At 45.3% G+C, this 20,645-nt stretch overlaps 1 protein-coding gene across 2 annotated transcripts in view; it reads right to left on the bottom strand.

Moving 5' to 3' along the window:
* The window catches only part of LOC119446621 (uncharacterized), a 71,164-nt gene that overhangs the window by 26,661 nt on the left and 23,858 nt on the right, over nt 1-20,645 (bottom strand). The window contains exon 1 of one of the 2 annotated variants that reach the window (XM_037711098.2): nt 11,712-11,912. The exons of the other annotated variant lie outside the window; for it this stretch is intronic. Within the exon in view, the coding sequence (XP_037567026.1) occupies nt 11,712-11,886 (175 nt within the window). The 5' untranslated portion in view covers nt 11,887-11,912. Of the gene's footprint in view, nt 1-11,711; nt 11,913-20,645 lie in introns of those variants that run through there. 2 annotated transcript variants of the gene reach the window in all.

The raw sequence follows: 20,645 nt of genomic DNA, 5'->3' as shown, positions 1-20,645 counted from the left end.
CATGCGCATTCTCGTCGCAAGCCATGCGCGCCACTATACCATGATCCATTTCGCTGCCCGACGGTGAACGTAGCTCGAGATTCCTGAAGAACATTTTTGGGTGACTTTTTAAAGCGTTGCGAAGAAAGCACTTGACTGTTGTCGCAAAATTCGGTGCGTCAGATTACGGCACGATGTTTCCCACCAGCCGAATAAACAAGCGCGCGCCTGGCTAAGGCCTCCAGGGAGACGACTCGAGAGTTTTAAGTCCCCTCGATCCGAACCGCTACATTTACGCGTGCACACATTCGAGTGGCTCGAGATAAGTCGGCTCTCGTTTGAGGCACGTTCCAGACTGGGTACACACTCTTGCAGCTGCACTACGTGCCAGTTCTTACGTCTTGGAGACGCCGAGAAGGCACTGGTAGCGGCCAATCCACTTAGCCTAGCTGGCCATGCTGGCTTAGCAGATACGGCGCGCGGCGCCACATGAGAGGAGAAAGAAACACAAGGCTGTGGACTGTGCCCAGTAGATGTTCCTCCCTTCTACGTATTTCACCGGGCTATACCGATTGAACACGCCTGCATCCATTTGCCTACATATGCAAGATATGTTGGCAAGATGAGCAAGACACTTTTGGCGATCCCATCATGCCGTACAAGAGACGTTTTCCATACGTTCTCACAAGCTTTCCAAAACGTCCTGTTAGGGGGTGTGCGAATAGTGATTTTTGAGACCGAACCGAATACGAATCGAATAGTGCTAGAAGCGAAGCGAATCGAATCGAATATCGAATACTTTTCGAATAATTTTCGAATAATGAACAGCCGTTATCACAAAGTTCGCATCGTAGAATTAAAGTTAGCAAGTTTCTTTTATTGCATAGCACGTTATGAAGCGTTGCTTATTAAAAGCAGAAATGGAGCATTAGGATCAAACAAGTAGTTTCTTCGCATGCACGGGACTCTTCATTAGAGAGCGCGAATGGTCCCTGTAAAACCTGTAAAGTATGGCTACCTATGTGACGTAGCCTGCTCCACTACGCAATATATCATGTTTTATGTCTATATATGGCCGTGGGGATACTTACCGAACTTACTTAAGAATGGTAATTTGGAAGCGCATAAAAACATGGACACGAGAAGAAACGAAGACGAAGACAAGCGCTTGTCTTCGTCTTCGTTTCTTCTCGTGTCCATGTTTTTATGCGCTTCCAAATTACCATTCCATGATGACAGACCAACAAGCCCACATCGCCACTCTCGTCGATTACTTAAGAACTTACCGTACTTTTGCTCAAAGTTTATGTTTAATTGTGTGCCGCTGAAGTTTCGAAATATTCGAAAAGTATCCGAAAAATATTCGCAATTACGAATAGTGAATATTCGATTCGAAGACCGAATCAAATAGGACGCTATTCGATTCATTATTCGAAAGTTTCGAATTGTTGCACACCCCTACGTCTTGCGCTCATCTCGTGCTTATCTTGTGTGAACTTTGTCGGCCGTCTAAACAGAATTTGTAGCGGGTGTCAAGTCCGGCTAATTCACCGACAAATTTCCTGTGAGCCATCTCGTAGACGTTTTATAAACACGTATATTGCAACAAATTATGCAAGTCTAAAAGAAAAAGGATACAGCGCGAGCCGACGAGGACACAAACGAGAGCATTTCATTAATTTATTCATGGCCACACTGGAGGTACGAGTGACGCCTTAGTGGAGGGCTCCGGATTAACTTTGACTACGTGAGGTTATTCAACGCAGAGACGAGATGAGAAGCCCACAACGTAGAAAAAAGTCAACGAAAGAGACAGTTTTTATCCACCCAACTGCAGCACGGAGATATACAACGGAAACCCAACACGGGTTTCACGGAAAAAAACAAGAAAAAAGAAAAAGAAAGAAAGAACTTTGTAGTTGAAGAAAAATTCGTCCTCGTCCGGGGATCGAACTTTGGAGCAACACTTTTTAGATGCGGTCGCCACATTGTGAGCAAAGGTGGCGCAAAGATCGATAATTGTCGCCTCTTTCGCCGTCCTTAGTTCAAGTTCGCGCAGTCAAACGTCATGGTTCTACACCATTATTCTACTTCATTTACCCTTTTGGCTGTATATAGCTCAGACCACCGAACGTTCTCTTTTTTTTTTCTTATATAACTCTATTGATTGTTTACTGCTTTTTTGTAATTAGGCAATAATTCAATCTAACGGTTGCGTTTGCGGATAAAATTCGAGTCCTTGGTGCTAGCCTAACGGCGGGAACTACAGGTACGTAGCTGTCGTGATATATAAAGTTCAAGTTTCTGATCAGGGGCACATTCGTGCTTGCCTGACCAGTCGATCATTATTTTACATGACCAATCTATCATTAAACATTTTAGATGTCTGTACGGTAATCCAGCCTGGTACCATAAGCAGTTATCGGGGCGATCGCTCACGAAGTCACTGAACACGCTTTCGAGATAAAATTCGCCTCTTTACGAGTTCAAAATAAATGAAAATTGGCGCGATAATTGATGACGAAACGCCACTGCCTCTGAATCTACGGTGACCATTCAAGGAGCCGTCCTCTGGTGCTATAACCAACACGCGGCTGCGCCGGTATCAGCGCCAAACAGAATTATTGCGCGATTCAGAAAGTGAGGATCGCAATCTCTGACGTGGTATTGGCGCCCTTGGGATATAGAGTGTCACACAGGCATATCGAGGACAATGTCCCACGGGCGATGGCAAGGGCTCCGGAACAAGTTTCAACCAGCGACCCATGCATATATAGTGTATATAAGCTGACGAAAGCCGCTGCCAATCGGGCGACCAGCGAGGGTCGGTCTCGTGGATTTACGCAGTCGCGATATGCGGCGTTACCTCGCGAACGATCGCATATCGCGCTCGCCGATCCACGGAGGCGCGTGGACTTGCCGCCAACAGCGTCTGTGAAGACCAACAACAACCGAAGTGACGTACGGAATATCCCGCACTCGTCTCACGTGCCAGCTTTTGCTCTTATCGACAAATCTCGTCTTTTTGACACACCCGACAAGCATGCAGACCCTCTTGCACCTTGCACCGTAGCCATCTTCCCGATCCTCTGGACACTCACTGTGTTGAGTGCACGCAGGAGAGAAGACAGAGAATAGGGGGATGGAGGAGGGGGTTTGCGCAAGGACCGATAGTGGCGTCACGTATTGCTCCGATTGTTTGCTGTACCGGCCCAACAATTCAACCGCGCTCTGTTTGGCGGTATCTGTCTTGGGGGTTGGCTGCTATACCCCAAGTTTGCAGATATGCGCTTGCGTCTCGAAGATTGGTCCATATTGGCTCCTCCAAGATGTTTCTCCTCGATTTCGATCAAGGGCAACTGCGTAGGAAGGAAGAGTGTTGCCTCCTGGGGGAAAAAAACCCCTCAACCGTCTCGAGTGCGGTGGTATCAGAGAAAAGACGCGACGCAATAAGAAGCAATACGTGCCTGGAGCGCTGTACTTATAAGTGTTATAAATCCGGCGTTTGGTGGCGTGTACTGCCGCTTCTTCTTGTGTGGAGTTCTTTCGTTGGTTTCACCGCGGTTTTGGCTACACGCCAACTCGATGAGGAACGAAATCACATGAAGATGACAGTTGAGAGAGACAGAAAGAGAAGACCCAGAAGAACGGAATATAAGTTTAAAAAATTTAATTATGGAGTCATACGTGCCAAAACCACGATCTGATTATGAGGTACACCGTAGTGGGGGACTCCTGAATCTTGGACCACCTGGGTTCTTTAACCTAAATCGAAGTACACGTGTGTTTTCGCATTTCGCACCCATCGAAATGGGGCCGCCGTGGCTGGGATCCGATCCCGCGACCTCGTGCTCAACAGCCTAACACCATAGCCACTAAGCAACCACGGCGGGTTGGAAGTTAAAGGGACGTTAAAAGAAAATATAAGATTGACGTAGATTCATAGACTACACGCCCGGAATTTCTAATAATATCAGTCTTAAGTAAACCAGAATTGACAAAAGAAAGCGAGACAGATGGCGACGCCACAATTAAGTTCCCACACTGAGAGAGCTCTCTGTCGTCAAGTATTTTCGGAGCCTCTCCACGAATATAGTTAACATTTTTGCCAACCGAGGCCGTTACAGTGTGTTCAACGCATTACAATGTGTAAGCAATGACTCAAAACAAGGAAGCTTTAGGAACTCTTCTAACATAAAAAAGAACCCCGACGCAACGACGAAAATTTTTTACAAAATCCGCGATATCCCAATTACGTCATCAGCTCCGCTCTGTGGCCGCGAAATTCAATAACGCGATCTTGAACCATCGCTTCCTTCTTCCGCTGGTGAGTGGAAAAATCGCAAAGGCTTTAGAAGAATACTCCACCGTTCTCAGCTACTTATTTAGTGCTTATTTTCAGTGTTCTTTTTTCCCTTTTTTTAACCAGATGAGAGTATTCAATTTGCATTTGCTATCCCACAGAAGAGGCGGTAAAAGGCAAGACAGGGACTGCAGTAAAAGTACAACACGCGCGTGTTGCAGTGCGTGATTAAAGATACACATAATATTAATACTAAATCAATTCAGGCTAGTTAAGTATTCTTTAAAAATATTTCTATCGTCAGTTTCGCAGTAACAGGCTGATTACTAAAAGTGATAGCGAAGACCAAAGTATCACTCTTGAATTTCGCGCCCAAACTCGAAGCACGGTATACGTCAGTGTTACCGTCACGAAATTCAAGGTATTTTCTCGTATTTGAGCCGTTGTGGCGCTTTACGACTTCTCGAAACTTGGTGTTTCGCCATGACGCCGTGACGTCAGGCGTTTTGACAGCGTCTCCTCAGGCCTAGATAATTGTTTATCGGTAAAAATAGACGACATCGCATTCTAAAGAGGCCAAAGACTGGACTTATCGATTTTAGAGAAGTCTTACTGCCGCCAAGACGACCCAAATAGAATAATGTGACGTCACAGAGACGTATACCGGCGCGGCTGTTTCGGTGCAAATTAAAAAGAAAAAAAAAAAAACGAAGAAAACGAATGAAAAAGAAGAAACGAAAAACCATTTGATCTTTATAATCCATACCTACTACCAGGAAATTATCCTAACTATAGCTTTGAAAGAATACTTCATAATACTTTAGCAGACTAAAGTGATTGAGGGTTACTCTTCAGCATCCTTTCATTAACGTTCCGACGGTGGTTACTTCAATAAAGTCGCGCTCGCTCTAGCAGACCCTCTCAAGTGTCGCAGTCACGGAGAGCAACGGCCGATACTGTGCGTCGTGGCCTACTACATTTCGGTGAGATTTATGCACACGGCCGAGATAAGATGATGCGCAGCATACGCCGCATTTCCTAGTATGTCAAGTTTTCTCCCTTTCTGGGAACTGGAGGTACAGCGCTCAGCGACTGAAACGCGATACTAAGACGGTATGGCGACCGGCGCTTTTGGCGCCACTGCAGGTGAGCGCCAAAATCTCCAGCTGGGTAATCGCTAATGTAGTCACGATGCGTCAAAAAGACTCTCGCTGTCATGTGACACAAAAAATGAATCAGCTCAATGTCCCCAGCGCCCACCGCTGGCGCAAAAAAAGTGCCGGCCGCCATGATGTCCGAGTATATAGCGTTTCAATCGCTGAGCACTGAACATTCACGTGTTCTCTCCAGGTGCTTATAGCTGCTTTATGACGCGATAAACGGTAGCCATTCTAGTCGCTTACGACATGAGAACGAGATAGAGATAGGGAGAAAGCTATTTATTTAACATCCGTCGTAAAAATCTTAGCCTTCATGCTACTCTGCAAAGAAGAGGGAGAGGGGAGAGACAGGCCATAGAAGAAAATGATGCGAACAAAGAAACAAACACAAGCAAGCAAGTAAGCTTGCCGCAAGCAAGTGAGAGAGCAATCAAATGAAAGGAAAAGTAACAGCTAGACTTGATATCTTGATTTCACTGCTGGCTTTTTTGTGAAATACGTTCGAGTCCGAGTGACAGCTAAATTTTCGTAAAGCAGCGAATTCACTCAAACTAATCAAACAAGAAATCAAGCCAGAGATACGACGACTGTTTACTGAAAACGGAGACTCTATTTTGGGCTGCGCGTTCTTTGAGTTCCTTATTATTTTGTGATTTAGATAGGATATCGCTCTCACGCATACGGAATGAATTAAACTCTCGTATTTTCTTTATAATAAGCTTCACCGTATAATACATTTCTTCGTTCAAGTTGTGTTATGGTCAGCGCGATTGGGCGTTTTGTTAAAGTAATATCAGAATCTGACACTTTTTTAGTTATCTTTGAAATGATTAAGTTACCCATGAAATACTCCGCATCACATAATTTTGTTTTCAGGTAAACGAAGAAAAAATGTTCCTTGGTCTCGCGCTTTTTCAATATTTCCAGTTTTTCTACATTTTATTATGTTCGCATGGCATGCATGGCCTTACAAATAAGCTCTTTCAATATCATCTGTACGGCAGGCACAATGTCATCTATTCACCGCCGCTCCCATTCCCCAATGCGGGCGCAATATACAGGGTGTTTCAGCGAACACTTTCAAAATTTATTTAAGGTTGCCTGCGGCAGAAAGCACAATTCTAGTTCATAAGCTGGTCTACTCGAAAAGGCGAACGTTAGTTTCACGAGAAATTGAAATGCATAATCGAATAATTAACAGAAATCCACTAATTAAGTCTTTAACTAATTACCTGATGGCCGATATTGCAATTTACACATTGTAGCCGTGGAGTTCGCCAGGCGGATCCACTTGGAACGAATTCTCGGGATGACAGCAGTTTCGAGATATTAAATCCCAAACTTTGCGGAGAAATGCATTGGCGTTCCAGTTAGGTTCTTAACAAAACGTCGCTTTAAGCATTGAAGCACAAAATTAACTGGAACGCCAATGCATTTCTCCGCAAAGTTCGGGAATTAATATCTCGAAACTGGTGTCATCCTGAGAATTAATTCTAAGTGGATCCGCCTTGCGAACTCCACGGCTACAATTTGTAAATTGCAATATGGGCCATCAGGTAACTAATTAAGAACCTAATTAGTGATTTTTGTTAATTAATCAATTAATCATTTCAATGTTTTGTGCAAATAATGTCCGCCTCTTCGAGTAGACCACCTCATTAACTAGAATTGGACTATCTGCCTCAGGCAATCTTAAATAAATTTTGAAAGTTCGCTGAAACACCCTGTATATCGATCGACTTACTCCCTCGATTAAGCAGATGCGAAGCGAAGCGATTAGACGGCCTGTTGGTTCCAGGAAATATACCGCCCTCGTAATGAACGTCGACAGTCAGGCAAGTTAGTGTGATACCTGCAATGATAAAATAGCTAAATGAGACGACGCTCCTGTAATCAGTCGGAGATAGCTGACCTGAACGGTCTGCTGTCGCCTACGCCAGAAGCGTTGTACTTCAGAGTAGGAACTCAGTGCTTAACAGCTATTGTTCATCCGTTCCGTTTTACTTTTTTTTCTTCTTTTTTTTCAACGCGTTATCTCTGCTGTGGCAGCTGTTCAGGGTTTTCTGTATTACATATGTAGAGAACCTGAACGTTACAGGGAATGAAATAGCTCGGTCCTCACCCTTCCTCGAGGAGGTACCAACCTCTCCATTCCCTTTTAATTTTGCACAAATTGAACTTTTATCCTAAGTTTCTCTCTTTCTCCTTGATGCGCCCTTAAAGAAACACTAAAGAGAAAAAGATATTTCGGCTTTATTATTAAGCTACTGTTCTAAAATAAAAAAAAACTTTTTTTTTTTGTGAGACAAGAATCGGTAAGTCAGAAGATCGAGACACCAGAAGAAGAGACTGCAGCTGGTGGCGACGCCGTCTTCAAGTTTCCGCACCAGTCCGCCATGACGTCATGTATTTCGACGGCATCTCTTCGAGCCTAGTTAATTTGTTACCGATAAAGATGGACGAGATTGTGCTCTAAAGCAGCCAAGGACTGAACATATAGCAAGCTTTTTCCAAGAACTTTAACCGAACCACAACGACTGAAACACGTGAACATAATCTGAAATCTATGACGTTATACACTGACGTACCGGCACGGCGTTTTCGGCGCGAAATTATATATATAAAAAATTTTGAATTCGTCATCTTCGTTTTTTTGTGATAATCAACCTATGTTAGGTTGGTTATTGAAACATTGGTTATCAACCTATAATACGTTGATTATCATGAAACTTTATGAAAACAACGCTTCGAAAGAATAACGTTATCTATCTGAACTGATCTAGTGATTATCTTTAGTGTCCTTTTGAGTTTAATCTCGATGTTTTCTGAAAGTGTTCGAAGAAGCGCAATTAGGCACGGCGGTACAAGGCTAATGATGACAGGTTGTGTAGTGCAATACACAAGATAGAAACGGGAAGAGAGCGGCAAAAATACTGCAGTCTCTCGTACTCGTACCAAAAGTAAGTTAAAGAAACGCACTTTGTTCTGTGAAACGTTGCGCGAAGAAGATTCAGCGATATCAGTTATGTGTCGCGTCACGCGGCAATATCCGGTGTGTGACACACAAAGGTAATCGACGCCCGAAGACACGCTTCGACACGTCGCTAAGCATTGGATTGCGTAGGCACGTTACAGACACGTAGAAAGCACATAGAAACGAAAACAAGTATTCTTGTCGAAACGTTGCTTCAGGCTGAGGCTATACCTTTGTTCGCGCACTGTTGACAACTTCAAGTCCGTTTTAACGCTATTTGCATTCTTTAGGAACTTCACGCATTTTGTGCTGTGTGTGTGTGTGTGTGTGTGTCCTTGATCCTTATATAAAACATATCATCAGCAATTACTCCCTAACCATAACATAGATTGCTAACAACATTAAAGTCACCAATCATCTCTCAAGGATGGATGCACCGGATTTTTTTTCCCCCGTGAGCCCGTTGCCTTCGCTATCGCTCATGAGTGCTTTTTAAGCGCATGCGTTTCACGCAAGGCATCCCAGTTACTGAGCTCCACAAAACAACCGCCTAGAGCTCCTCCCTTTCAAGCCGATTATAAACTCTCTATTGGAATGTTGCACGCGAGGTCGGCTTGACCGGAAGGCTATAGGCTATATACGTACATGTTGTCTCGACTCTTGGGCACAGCGACCGGAAGGTTTGCGCTGCCATCCAAAGTTAGTTCTTTTAGGGTCAATACGACTTGAACACTAAACTTAAAGTTTTATTTTCTGTCCACCAAATTGTGTACGATTACCTTTATTTTATGTTTTCATTTAATCCCGCCTTTTCCTAAAAAATAATTGCATCCAATCTATCTCTTCTGATGCTACCCTACCTTGTACTCCACTTTGGTTTGAATCCTTTTTATATTTCTCATTTTTATTTTGAACTACATGGTTCTCGGTCGATCCCCTAAAGTGGATATGTGCGCTCCAAGGCACTACAGTTTTTAAACATGCTAGAATAAAAACTGCAGGCCATGGTATCTGGATCTAGGCAATGGACAGCCAATCAATCCCGCGAAGAAGCACTGACGTAAAGGCGTCATCAAACTCACGAAGGTGAGACAACGAGATCGCTTCTTAAGTTGTTCTATATATTTTCTCTTACACGATCTCAGCGCACGTCTTCTAAGTTTGCACACTTCCCGTTCCCAACTTATGAATTGAAACCTTTCGTTATACGTGAGGCTGTAGCAAGATTTTCGTTGCCGACAGATTGGAGAACGTGGATACATTTCAAAATGAAAAATCAACAAATCAAAATGAGAACGAGAAGGAAATTCAGCGTGTAGCCTAACCTGCGCTCAACTGAGCGACTCGGGTTGTAAACACGACACGATAGTACACGAATTTGCGTCTAGCCTGCGCTCTTGTGGAGAACGAAATCCCACACCAGCCAGACATGTGAACCGCCATTTGTGAAAAGTATGCAAACAGGCTTCCGCATGCGAGTTCCATTAATGACGTTGGATACATATAAAGCACTAAGGCGGCACCGACCGGTTTTCAAACAAACGTGACCGCCATTCACACATATGCGCTTTTTTTTTTATTTCTTTCACTCTACCGTATCTGAAACAGGCGATTATATGGAGAACGACCAGAAAGTGATCAGCGCACGTGTGATGGGTTAAGCATTGCAGTCGAGATTCAAATTCCCACTTACTTGCTTGCTGTTGCTTGATTGATTGACTGGCTGATTGGTTGTGGATTGGAAATGGTGGCAATTACAGTACGCTGCCAAATTTTCCACAACATTAAACTGTTGTATGAATAAAAAAATATGACAGGTGAAGCGAAACCTTTTAGCTATTGCTAACAGGTCCCACGCTACATTGCGACTTTTCTCGCACTTACTGACAAATTTAAGTACACAGCTTTTTCTTGCGCACATGCAGTTGAACGTTGGAACTTAGTAACATTCGCTCGTTGCCTTTATTCCAGTTCTTACAAACCATCGAAGACGCTTAATGCTATTATAGCACATATATTCACACGCCTTTTTTTTTTTCTTTTTTTCCCTTCTTCCCGTGTTTCTTTCTTTCTTTTTTTTATTTTGCTGTAACTGCCAGCTTGGTGTGGCACTTCTTACTCGATATCTCATAGTTACTGCTCTACACTAGGTAGTCGGTACTGTTCGCACGTTTTCATGAATTCTCGTTATGCTCACAACACACGTAATCACATTTTATTCGTTGTTTACACGCTCCTGGCATAGCTCATGTGGACTGCAGTATGAACAAACAAACAAACAAACAAACAAACAAACAAACAAACAAACAAACAAACAAACAAACAAACAAACAAACAACAAACAAACAAACAAAATAATAAATAAATAAGTCCACTACCAAACGCGGGGAAGTCATTTCCAATCAAAATAAGAAAGAAAAAAAAACGTAGGTATATCATGTTTCACATAGCGTCAGATATAGACCACAGAAAACAGTCTTCCAGCATTCGCAGACACTTTTATAGACATCTTGTGCTGCATCTATATCGATGAACGTGCACTGGTGAAGCACACTAACACACACACACAAGAGAGAGCCCGCGAAGGCAACAACGAAGGGGAAAAATACGCTAGAGCCACTTGGAAAGAGAAGAAACCAAAAATAAATAAATAAATAAATAAATAAATAAATAAATAAATAAATAAATAAATAAATAAATAAATAAATAAATAAATAAATAAATAAATAAATAAATAAATAAATAAATAAATAAATAAAGCGTGGCCACCCATTCAACGGCTTGCGATCGAGTACACGATCGTTCACACTATCTGTCGGTGCATATCCATTGATTGTAGCATCAAGCATTGCTTTCATTCAAATACCCATTGCTGTTTACGAACTTGAATTTGCACGGTTAGTTCTCTGAGTACAGGAATACACTACGCGGCGTCTATGCATTAGTTTGCCGACTTGACGTACAGTGTACTTTCGGACGTGTCATTAAATTATTATAATACCTAGAGCGGACGAGAAATCTTATTTACGAACGTGGTCGTATATGAAAATGCAGCAGGATAGCTCTTTCAGTTATCGTCACTGCGCTCGCGTTGCGCACATTTTTTTTTTTTTTTTTTAATGTCACATCCTGCGTTCTATCGAACGTATACTATGACTCCCTGCTATGGTCTTTTGTATAGAGAGACTGGCAATACTGAAAATAAATAAATAATAAAATAAAATCAAACGAAACAAGAACAGCTTTCGCTCCGCTCGATCAAAACGTGGTCCCCAGAAAAAAAAAAGCGACTCACTCTTCGTCGTCGACGACACCGGCGCGCCGACTCCGCCGCCTCGCAGCAGCGCCAGGATGGAAGCGTCGCGGGTGCCAACAAAGTAATCCAACAAGTCGTGCCCGGGCAGGTATCCGCGGGCCCAATCGAACACGCTGGTAGCGGCGACCCAAATGATCCAGGCGCCGGCGATCATCAAAGTATACTTGCTCCGATCGCGAGCAACACCGGAGGCAGCGATGGCATTCGACACGCCGGCGGCGCCAACGATGCCCCTCGTTAGGAGGTGGGGGGAGGAGGCGGATGGGGGGGGGGGGGGGGGGGGGGGTTCTGCTACGCTTACAGGACCACTAAAAGAAGTGGCAGGGGCAGCCGATAACGACGATAGTAGAACGGAATCGCAGTGTGAGACACTCCGCGACGCGCCGGCGATACGGAGCGCGGCGCGGACTTCGAGTGCAAGCCGAGTGCATGAGGTTAGAGTATGCACACACTTGTAGACTACTACTCCGCGATAGAAAAGCTCTTGTTGGGACGGGTTTGGTTATAAACCATTGTTTGCCACGTAACCGATCCCAAAGAAAGCAAGAAGGCAAGCAAGCAAGCGCACGGAAGAGACATTGTGCACGTGGGATAGATGCGCGACGTCAGTACACAAGGGCAAATAAACATAACATTGGAGCAAAAGTAGGGAAAATTTTCACCCCCGCGGGCATAGTATAGACATAAAACATGAGAACTTGGGTATAGTGCAGCAGACTACGTTACTCAGGTAGATAGCCATACTTTACAGGCTGTACAGCGATCATTCGCACTCTCTGAAGAGCCAGCCATGTGCATGCGAAGAAACTAACTTGATTGCTCCTAATGCTTTATTTGTGCTTTTAATAACCAACGCTCCATTACGTACTATGTAATGACAGAAACTTGCTAACTGGAGTCTTCACTGGCAGGTAGGTAATTGCTACGGTGCAAAACGCTGTGCAGAATATAATCAGTGATGACAATTATTTAACCGCTTCACGAAACCTTCGCTTTTCAGATTCCTACATGAAGGTTAGATCAGCATATATATATATATATATATATATATATATATATATATATATATGTGTGTGTGTGTGTGTGTGTGTGTGTGTGAAAGCTTGAAAGTATATGAAAGCTTGATGCACATCTTAAAGAACAACTCTTTACTGTGTCGACGTTTCGGCCGGAGAACGAAGCTTTGACTGCTCTGCAAGCTGTTGGCTTATATATTGGTAAATAAGAGCACATACAGAGGAGCTGCTGCGAGCCCTGTTTGCAACGTGCAGTCTGACAATGAACGGAAAATTGAGGACCAGGAGCACAGACCAACAAAGGTACCATCGGGGCGTATGGGCCAAGCAATGGCCCTTCGGTATCAACACGTCTACGTTAAGATATTATTATTATTATTATTATTATTATTATATTATTATTATTATTATTATTATTATTATTATTATTATTATTATTACGGATTAGGAATTGAATTGAAAATTCTTAATCAGTTCTGCAGCCGTGCGTTTTTTATTATACATATGGTTAAACTAAGTTTCCGATGTACAGAATTAGAGTTGGCGCCTGAAGAGGACAGACTAGACGGGCGCTTACGAAACATGCACGTTTGAGATACACACGTGCTTGAGTATCATCCGATCCGTGCCATAAGACTGATCGTACCAAGGACACATTCAACAAGCGCAAAGCAAATCTCTATTAGGTTCCAACAGGTTCCAATAGTTGACTGGCCACCTTTCTTACGCGTCGCCCGGTAGTTTCGTCGCGCATGTGTTAACCACTTTCCAGGGAAATTCGGCCTTGTGAATGACTGCATCATTAAGCCGCTGACAATTAATGAACCTGCATATCGCAGAACCTTGACAAATTCGCAACTTATTTCAATGTACACTTTAGCTGTAGGTGCGCGTCTGACCCGTCTACATATACTGAGTCCATTATCGCGATTCCATCACATGACGGATCGCCACCGACTGAAGCTCAGCAGCCAGCCATATTCTACAAGGGAGAATCGTAGCCATGTTCACCGCCCCCCCCCCCCCCCCCTCCCGCCTCCCTCACGTGGTCTCGTAACATCTCAACAGTGACGTAGTTGGTGGATACGAGCTCGCGTCCTGTCACGATAGTTGTTAATGATGAGTACGCTATACAGCTGCAGTCTGAGCGCAGCCTAACACTTGCCCTTACGCCCATGTGGGTTATACTTGCAAGTATTTTACGCTGGCTTGCGCCGTTACTGAGAGGGTCAGTCAAGTGCAGTCGCTTGTGCCGTCACAACAGGCTCTTGCAGAATGACCAGAGCCTCTTGGGAACGCTGATATACATGGACGACGTGCTTGTATACCCGACCGCGAGTGCATTTACAGCAAGCAAGGAGGAGGCGATAGGAGTGAAGCGATACAGCTCGCAAAGCACGAGCAGCGCGCAGGGACGCTGGAGTCTTTCTCCGCTATACGGTGAAGTGCTGCAGGGCACAATGCGAAGCATCTTATGCGCCGGATTGTACAGAATGGTTGAGTCAAGTTCGTGGGCCTTTGCAGCCGCAGGCGACGTGCACGTATCACACGACGAGAGTGTTGACGCAAGGTTATAGGAGAAAGAGATAAGAGATAAGCCGTGAGGGTGCATATAAGACATCGATACCGTGTACACATGAGCGAGATATTGACAGGGAAGTGTGCGAGTGAGCTTGAACGAATGAATAGCATTGTCACATAGTGGCCGCATTCGTCCGGAAGAAGTAATCAGTTCGAGGTGTACACGTTTTGCTGAGCTTCGCGATTTGTTTATCGATTTTCTTGTTCTCAGATCTTCCGCAATGGACTCGAGAGGAGCGCAGGGGTGGAAACAGGGAAATATGAGCTGACGCGACACTTTTTGATGGAGAGGAGTATTTCGAAGGAGGGAGAAGAGAGAAACATCGAGGACTCGCGCTGAAAGAATTTCGCAGTTCAGCGTTACCAGCCAATAAATGTTGGGATAGTTTTTTACATCACAAACGTGCAGGCTAACCTTTTCAGCAAGTGAACACGTGACCTTCTACGGCTGTGCCCTCATACTCGGTATATTAAGGAAGGCTTAACTCGAGCGTATTGTTCCAGAAGACTATACCCGTTGGATAACGGACAACAAATGCGCTAACTCATTGTCTTGCGACAAATCCGCCAAATAAGTTAAAAAAAGTACTGACAAACACAGCGATCGCGTACGTAAAGTACAGCTGGAGTCCTTTCATCATACTCATCATCATTCCATCAACACCGTCATCAGCCTATTTTTATGGCCACTGCAGGACGAAGGTCTCTCCCTGCGATCTCCAATTATCCCTATTTTGCGCTATAGCTGATTCCAACTTGCGCCTGCAAATTTCCTCATTTCATGTTTTCTGCCGTCTACGACAATGAGCAAACGGCGATGGCCGATATTCTAGTTGACATTATGAGAAAGAAATGGTGCTGGGGAGGCCATTTAATGCGTAGGGTAAATAACCGGTAGGCGATAAGAGTCACGGAATGGGACGTGCCAAAGGAAGGGAAGCGCATCATTGCATAAGGGGGAGCAAAGAGCATAATACATACAATAAGGATACATTCGCAACGGGGTCAGAAAATAATATTGTTACCGAAAATAATATGTTATAGCGAAATAAGAGTTTTAATGACCGGAAACACTGGAGGAAACAACATAATACGGAGTACAAAATATGGTATGATGTCACCATTTGAAGCGCTCAATAACAATATACCACCCGGTAGTCTGCTCCAGCCATATACGCCAGTAGGCAGAAATTACTGATTAAATGCATTCATTTTACCATCTAGGCGTTGCGCAGTATACTGAGGGAAGTAAAAATCCGTCAGCATGTGAGTGTTGCAGGGAAGAGAAGTAAACTGCGTAAGTCGGGGAAATCGCAATACCCGTAATGAAAGAGGCAAGCTCCACTGATCCGGCGACGGTAGGCCAGAGGGCGGAGGATCGAGGAATGATTGATGACAGTAACACTATGATGATGATGGCACTGTGATGTACTGAATAGTACATCGGGCTGTTTTGTATGGCTTCAAGGGAACCGATTAAATAATCCTGAAGGAGACGCCAGATGGCCGAGGCGTATTCTAGTATCGTATGTTTAAATGCTATATTTGCTAGTTTAAGAACAGCTGAAGAACAAAAACGGGGCATCGATTGATAAAACGAATTTAGCAGCATGAGCAGATAGTTGGTGAGTGTGTTCTGATCAGGTGAGTGCGCTTGTGACAGTGATACCGAGGTAGCGACCCGCCGTGGTTGCTCAGTGGCTATAGTGTTAGGCTGCTGAGCACGAGGTCGTGGGATCGAATCACGGCCATGGCGGCCGCATTTCGATGGGGGCGAAATGCGAAGACACCCGTGTACTTAGAGTTAGGTGCACGTTAAAGAACCCCAGGTGGTCCAAATTTCCGGAGTCCCCCACTACGGCGTGCCTCATAATCAGATCGTGGTTTTGGCACGTAAAACCCCATAATTTAATTAATTAATTTTAACCGAGGTAGCGATACGACTCGACTTTATACAGTGGTACTGCGCTTAGTGAATACGGGAAAGAGATGGTGGAGCGTTAGGGCGTTACATGCATGAAGTTTACATTTGCACACACTGAGTTGCAGTAACCTAATCGGAGGGAAATGTTTAGAGAGCAGCTCGCCCGTTCCTGTGGCGAGCGTCGGCGTCGGCGTAACCGAGCGAACGATCACAGCGAAAGATGAAAGCGAACGCGGATCGCAGCGGGGCCGGGATGAAAGACGCGAGCAGGAAAGCGGATATGAGGGTGCAGCGGAACCACGAGGTGGAAAGCGGAGGAGGGTATGGCGAAAGCGTGAGAAGAAAAGCGTAGTGCGGGCCACGATGGCTACGAGATGGCGCCACAGGAGCGCGCCGTCGTCTGGTAGATTTGTCGGCGGTGGCTGCAGTGAATCACGCTCTCCCCCCCCTCCCCCCCCGCGCGCTGGCTGTCGTGTGGATCGTCTAACGCGAGGCGCGGTTGGCTCAGGAACTAATTAACTTTGTTCGGCTATAAAGCACCTTTATTTTTTTAACACGAAGGTGTTTTATGCCGGGGTCCACCAAGACTTCACTGACGTATTTCCGTCACGGAAATACGTCATAGAACATAATACAAAGAAAGAAACCAGAAGAAAAAGTTCCACAAACATGCAAAATTTGGAAATCGAACCCACGACCTCTCGGTCCGCGACGATAGATCGCCGAGCGTTTAACCCATTGCGCCACAAACGCATTTGCAGAGAGCTACACAGACGCGCCTTATATATCTAACACTCCTCCGTGTACCCGCGCTCTTGCTCGGGGCGGTGCCGCCGCCTACGAGCAGAAAAGAGAAGTACTGCATTATGACACTAACGCGCACCGACAGTGAACGCTTCGGTGGTCTCAGCACTACGACGCCTCGATGCCAGCATTCGAAGGGACGCTGGCATCAAGAAGCACTACCAACGCCACCTAGGTGGCGTTCACCGTACTCAGCACAGCGGAGCGTGGCCTCCGCAATTAGCTCTGAAAATGTTTCTGAAGTTGATCGCGGAGGCTGCAATTACGACGCGCTGTACGCGCTGATTTGACTCGGTGACGATTCAGTTACGTGCTTTGTCTTGCGCGTTGTATTAGTGTGTCAGTTACGTGCTTCGTCTTTCGCGTTGTGCTAGCGTGTGCAGCGTAGTACAGCTTCCATATGCACGACGGTTGCTCATGGTCATCGACGTTGGTAGTCGTGATGGAGGAGACGTGCCACCAGGCGTCAGCGTGGGTGCATCAACGCCTAAGGGCGCTTTAGCCACAAAACACCAATAGACATTATATATCAATGTGCAATAAACATTACACTACTTCTGTGAAGACACGTTTCACTTTCGTGTTCTATACCGATTCCTATATAAGAGGGATCAACCACATGTTTTTTTTACAACCTGCGTCAACCTCCGAACGAACGTTCACGGAGAAATTTCGAGCTTCATCAACCTGACGACGTGCTGAAACTATACATTAGGACGTTGAACCATAACTGGCATTTCGCGCACTCGGCTTTAGTTTGTCTCTGACCCGACCGTGCTATCAGCGGGAAACTCACAACGCACGGCGGTCCATACGGCCAACTGATTGACGTTCCTGTGGCTTTAACAAACAAAGCTGTCTGTTAACCCCGTCCTTATCTTGCTACCCAGTAAATGCGCTCAGTATGGACCTCTCCGATGCGATCAACAAAGCACAGCGCGCGCTGCGAACACATACGGAAAGTTCCAGAGGACCTCCGCATAAGAGATTTTAGTATATTCTCGTACTTTTTTTTTGTGACAGTTGCATGGAGTATACTTAGCGGGGCTTACGGTTTGTGATACCGACGACATGATAGCGACGCCGATCACCAAGTGTCATTCATCATTATCATCAGCAGCCTATATTTATGTCCACTGCAGGACGAAGGCCTCTCCCTGCGATCTCCAGTTAACCCTGTCTTGCGCTAGCTGATTCCAACTTGCGCCTGCAAATTTCCTGACTTCATCCCCCCACCTAGATTTCGGCCGTCCTCGACTGCGCTTCCCTTCTTTTGGTAGCCATTCTGTAACTCTAATGGTCCATCCTGTGCATTACATGGCCTGTCCAGCTCCATTTTTTTCTCTTAATGTCAATTAGAATAACGGCTATCCCCGTTTGCTCCCTGACCCCTGCAATTAATAAGTGTCATTCAAGGGGTCCGCACCCCGCCGCACTGGGTTCAGTGGCGCTGTGACGCTGAGCTTGAGGTCGCACGTTCGATTCCAGGACGCAGCGGCCACATTCTTGTCTCGAAAGCGTCAACCTTTGAAGAATAGAACGCGAAAAAAATACATGTGGTTCATTTTATCTAAGCGCATGTTAAAGACTAAAATTGACTCCAAGCTTTCCAGTATGACGTCGCTTGCAGCCCCAGCTGTGTTGGTGATTTATGAGACTCTTCTTTTTCTCAGTATTATTGAAATGCAAATAAAAGAAAGATATGTAGTCACCCTATAATGGTGACGGCTACTACTTTTCGCATATAGCAGCAATAACAATAGAAAGAAATACAGCAGAACTCATTTCTCGATGACTGTCGATGGTAATGCAATTAGAATATTCGAGCAATGTAGCGAAAAAAATTTAGCGCAAACATCTATAGACAAACCACAAAGAGAGGAGACACGCACTGGCGCTGACTAACAACTGCAGGTGCTAGCGCTGAATTTTTTCACCTTATAAAAACTATGTACCAACTAGCCAATTGCGATAGCAAATTAGTAGAGAGCTATACGGAGTAAGGATAGTAGTTTTATCAGCTGTATAAACTTGGACATGCAGGAACGCGCACAACGGTTGTCGACGCCGTCGGCGTTTTGCCCGCGTTCGCACCGAACGTGCGCGGCGTTGGTGACTGTTGCCGGTGCCTCTCTGGGGGCGGCTCGGAGGTTTTCGACGAGATCAGAACGGGACACTCGTCGAGCAGCGCCGGAAGTCTTTACCACACTCTCACCTCGCAACGTTTTATTGCGATAGCAATTATATGGACACTCAAAAGCAGATTTCTGCCGTCGGCGTCGCCGTCGCCGTCGCCGTCGCCGTGAGGTTCCGTATGACGTCATTTGGAGAAGAAATCGTCGCCGCGCCCCGAACGCTGGATGTGCGAGTGAAAGAGCGCGAGGGGCGCGTCTTTCACGGGGAGTGAACGCACGGCGGAGAACAAACGCGCGTTCTGCGCCGTGCTCGCTTAAGGGCTGCAGAAGTAGGCGTCTCTGTTCTCCTTCACAATCACCATGTATGTAAGCAAACGCGCCTTCTTCCGACGAGCGAGAGGCCGTGGGGGAGGGGGAGGGAAGGGAGGCGACGTTTAGCTGCGGCACGCAGTGCCTATTTATATCAGAGGCTCCGGCAACAGTCACCAACGCCGCACGCATTTTGAGCGAACGCGGGCAAAACGCCGATGGCGTCGACAACAGTTCTGCGTGTTGCCGATGCTGCTGCATGTCCAAGTTTATACAGCTGATAAAGCTAATATCATTACTCCGTATAGCTCTCTACAAGTTTGCTATCGCAATTTTTATATAAATACGCATTTGGTGCCGCATGCTAAACGTCGCCTCCCCTCCTTCCCTCTCTCCCGTTCCCCCACGGCCTTTCACGCGACGGAAGAAGCCGCATTTGCTCTCTCTCTCTCTATATATATATATATATATATATATATATATATATATACGGTGATTGTAAAGGAGGAAAGAGACGCTTCCCTTCAGGGAGTGCGGCGCAGAACGCGCGTTTGCTCTCTGCCGTGCGTTCGCTCCCCGTGAAAGCGCGCGTCTCTCGCGCGGCGACGATTTAATCGCCGTTGGACGTCATACGGAACCACACGACGACGGCAGTAATCCGCTTTGAGTGTCCATATAATTACTATCGCAATAAAAGTATAATAAACTTTGTTCTTGGTATACATTGAAATATATTGTGTCTGTGCATGGTGTTCACAGTGGAAACTTTAAAAAAATGTTGAAGTGAAAAAAATACAGATGAGATAGTCGCCGCTGGTGCTTGTATAGCACTTGTGTTTCAATTGTTAGGATTTGCAGAAATACAGCGAAAGTATGAATAAAAGCTGTGCAGATCCGCGTCAACAATTAAGCAGTAAGTCTCCTTTCTTCTGTCCCCTTTTCACGAAATGTATTTCCCGCCACAGTCAAGTATACCCAGGAAATGCGGCAAGCTTTTAGCCACAATAAAGTTTTAAGTAAAAAGGTTGATGCAACTCAAAAGTAACCTTAAAGGATGTGGGTAACAGAACTCTGGTAATGACACTTAAGGGGGAGGGGGTGCCCCCCTCCCACCGGTAACTTCGGAAGGGGCACGGGCCTGGAG

Source organism: Dermacentor silvarum, chromosome 3 (assembly GCF_013339745.2).
Source record: "Dermacentor silvarum isolate Dsil-2018 chromosome 3, BIME_Dsil_1.4, whole genome shotgun sequence".
NCBI classification, from domain to species: domain Eukaryota; kingdom Metazoa; phylum Arthropoda; class Arachnida; order Ixodida; family Ixodidae; genus Dermacentor; species Dermacentor silvarum.
This window is presented reverse-complemented; position numbering and strand designations above follow the sequence as displayed.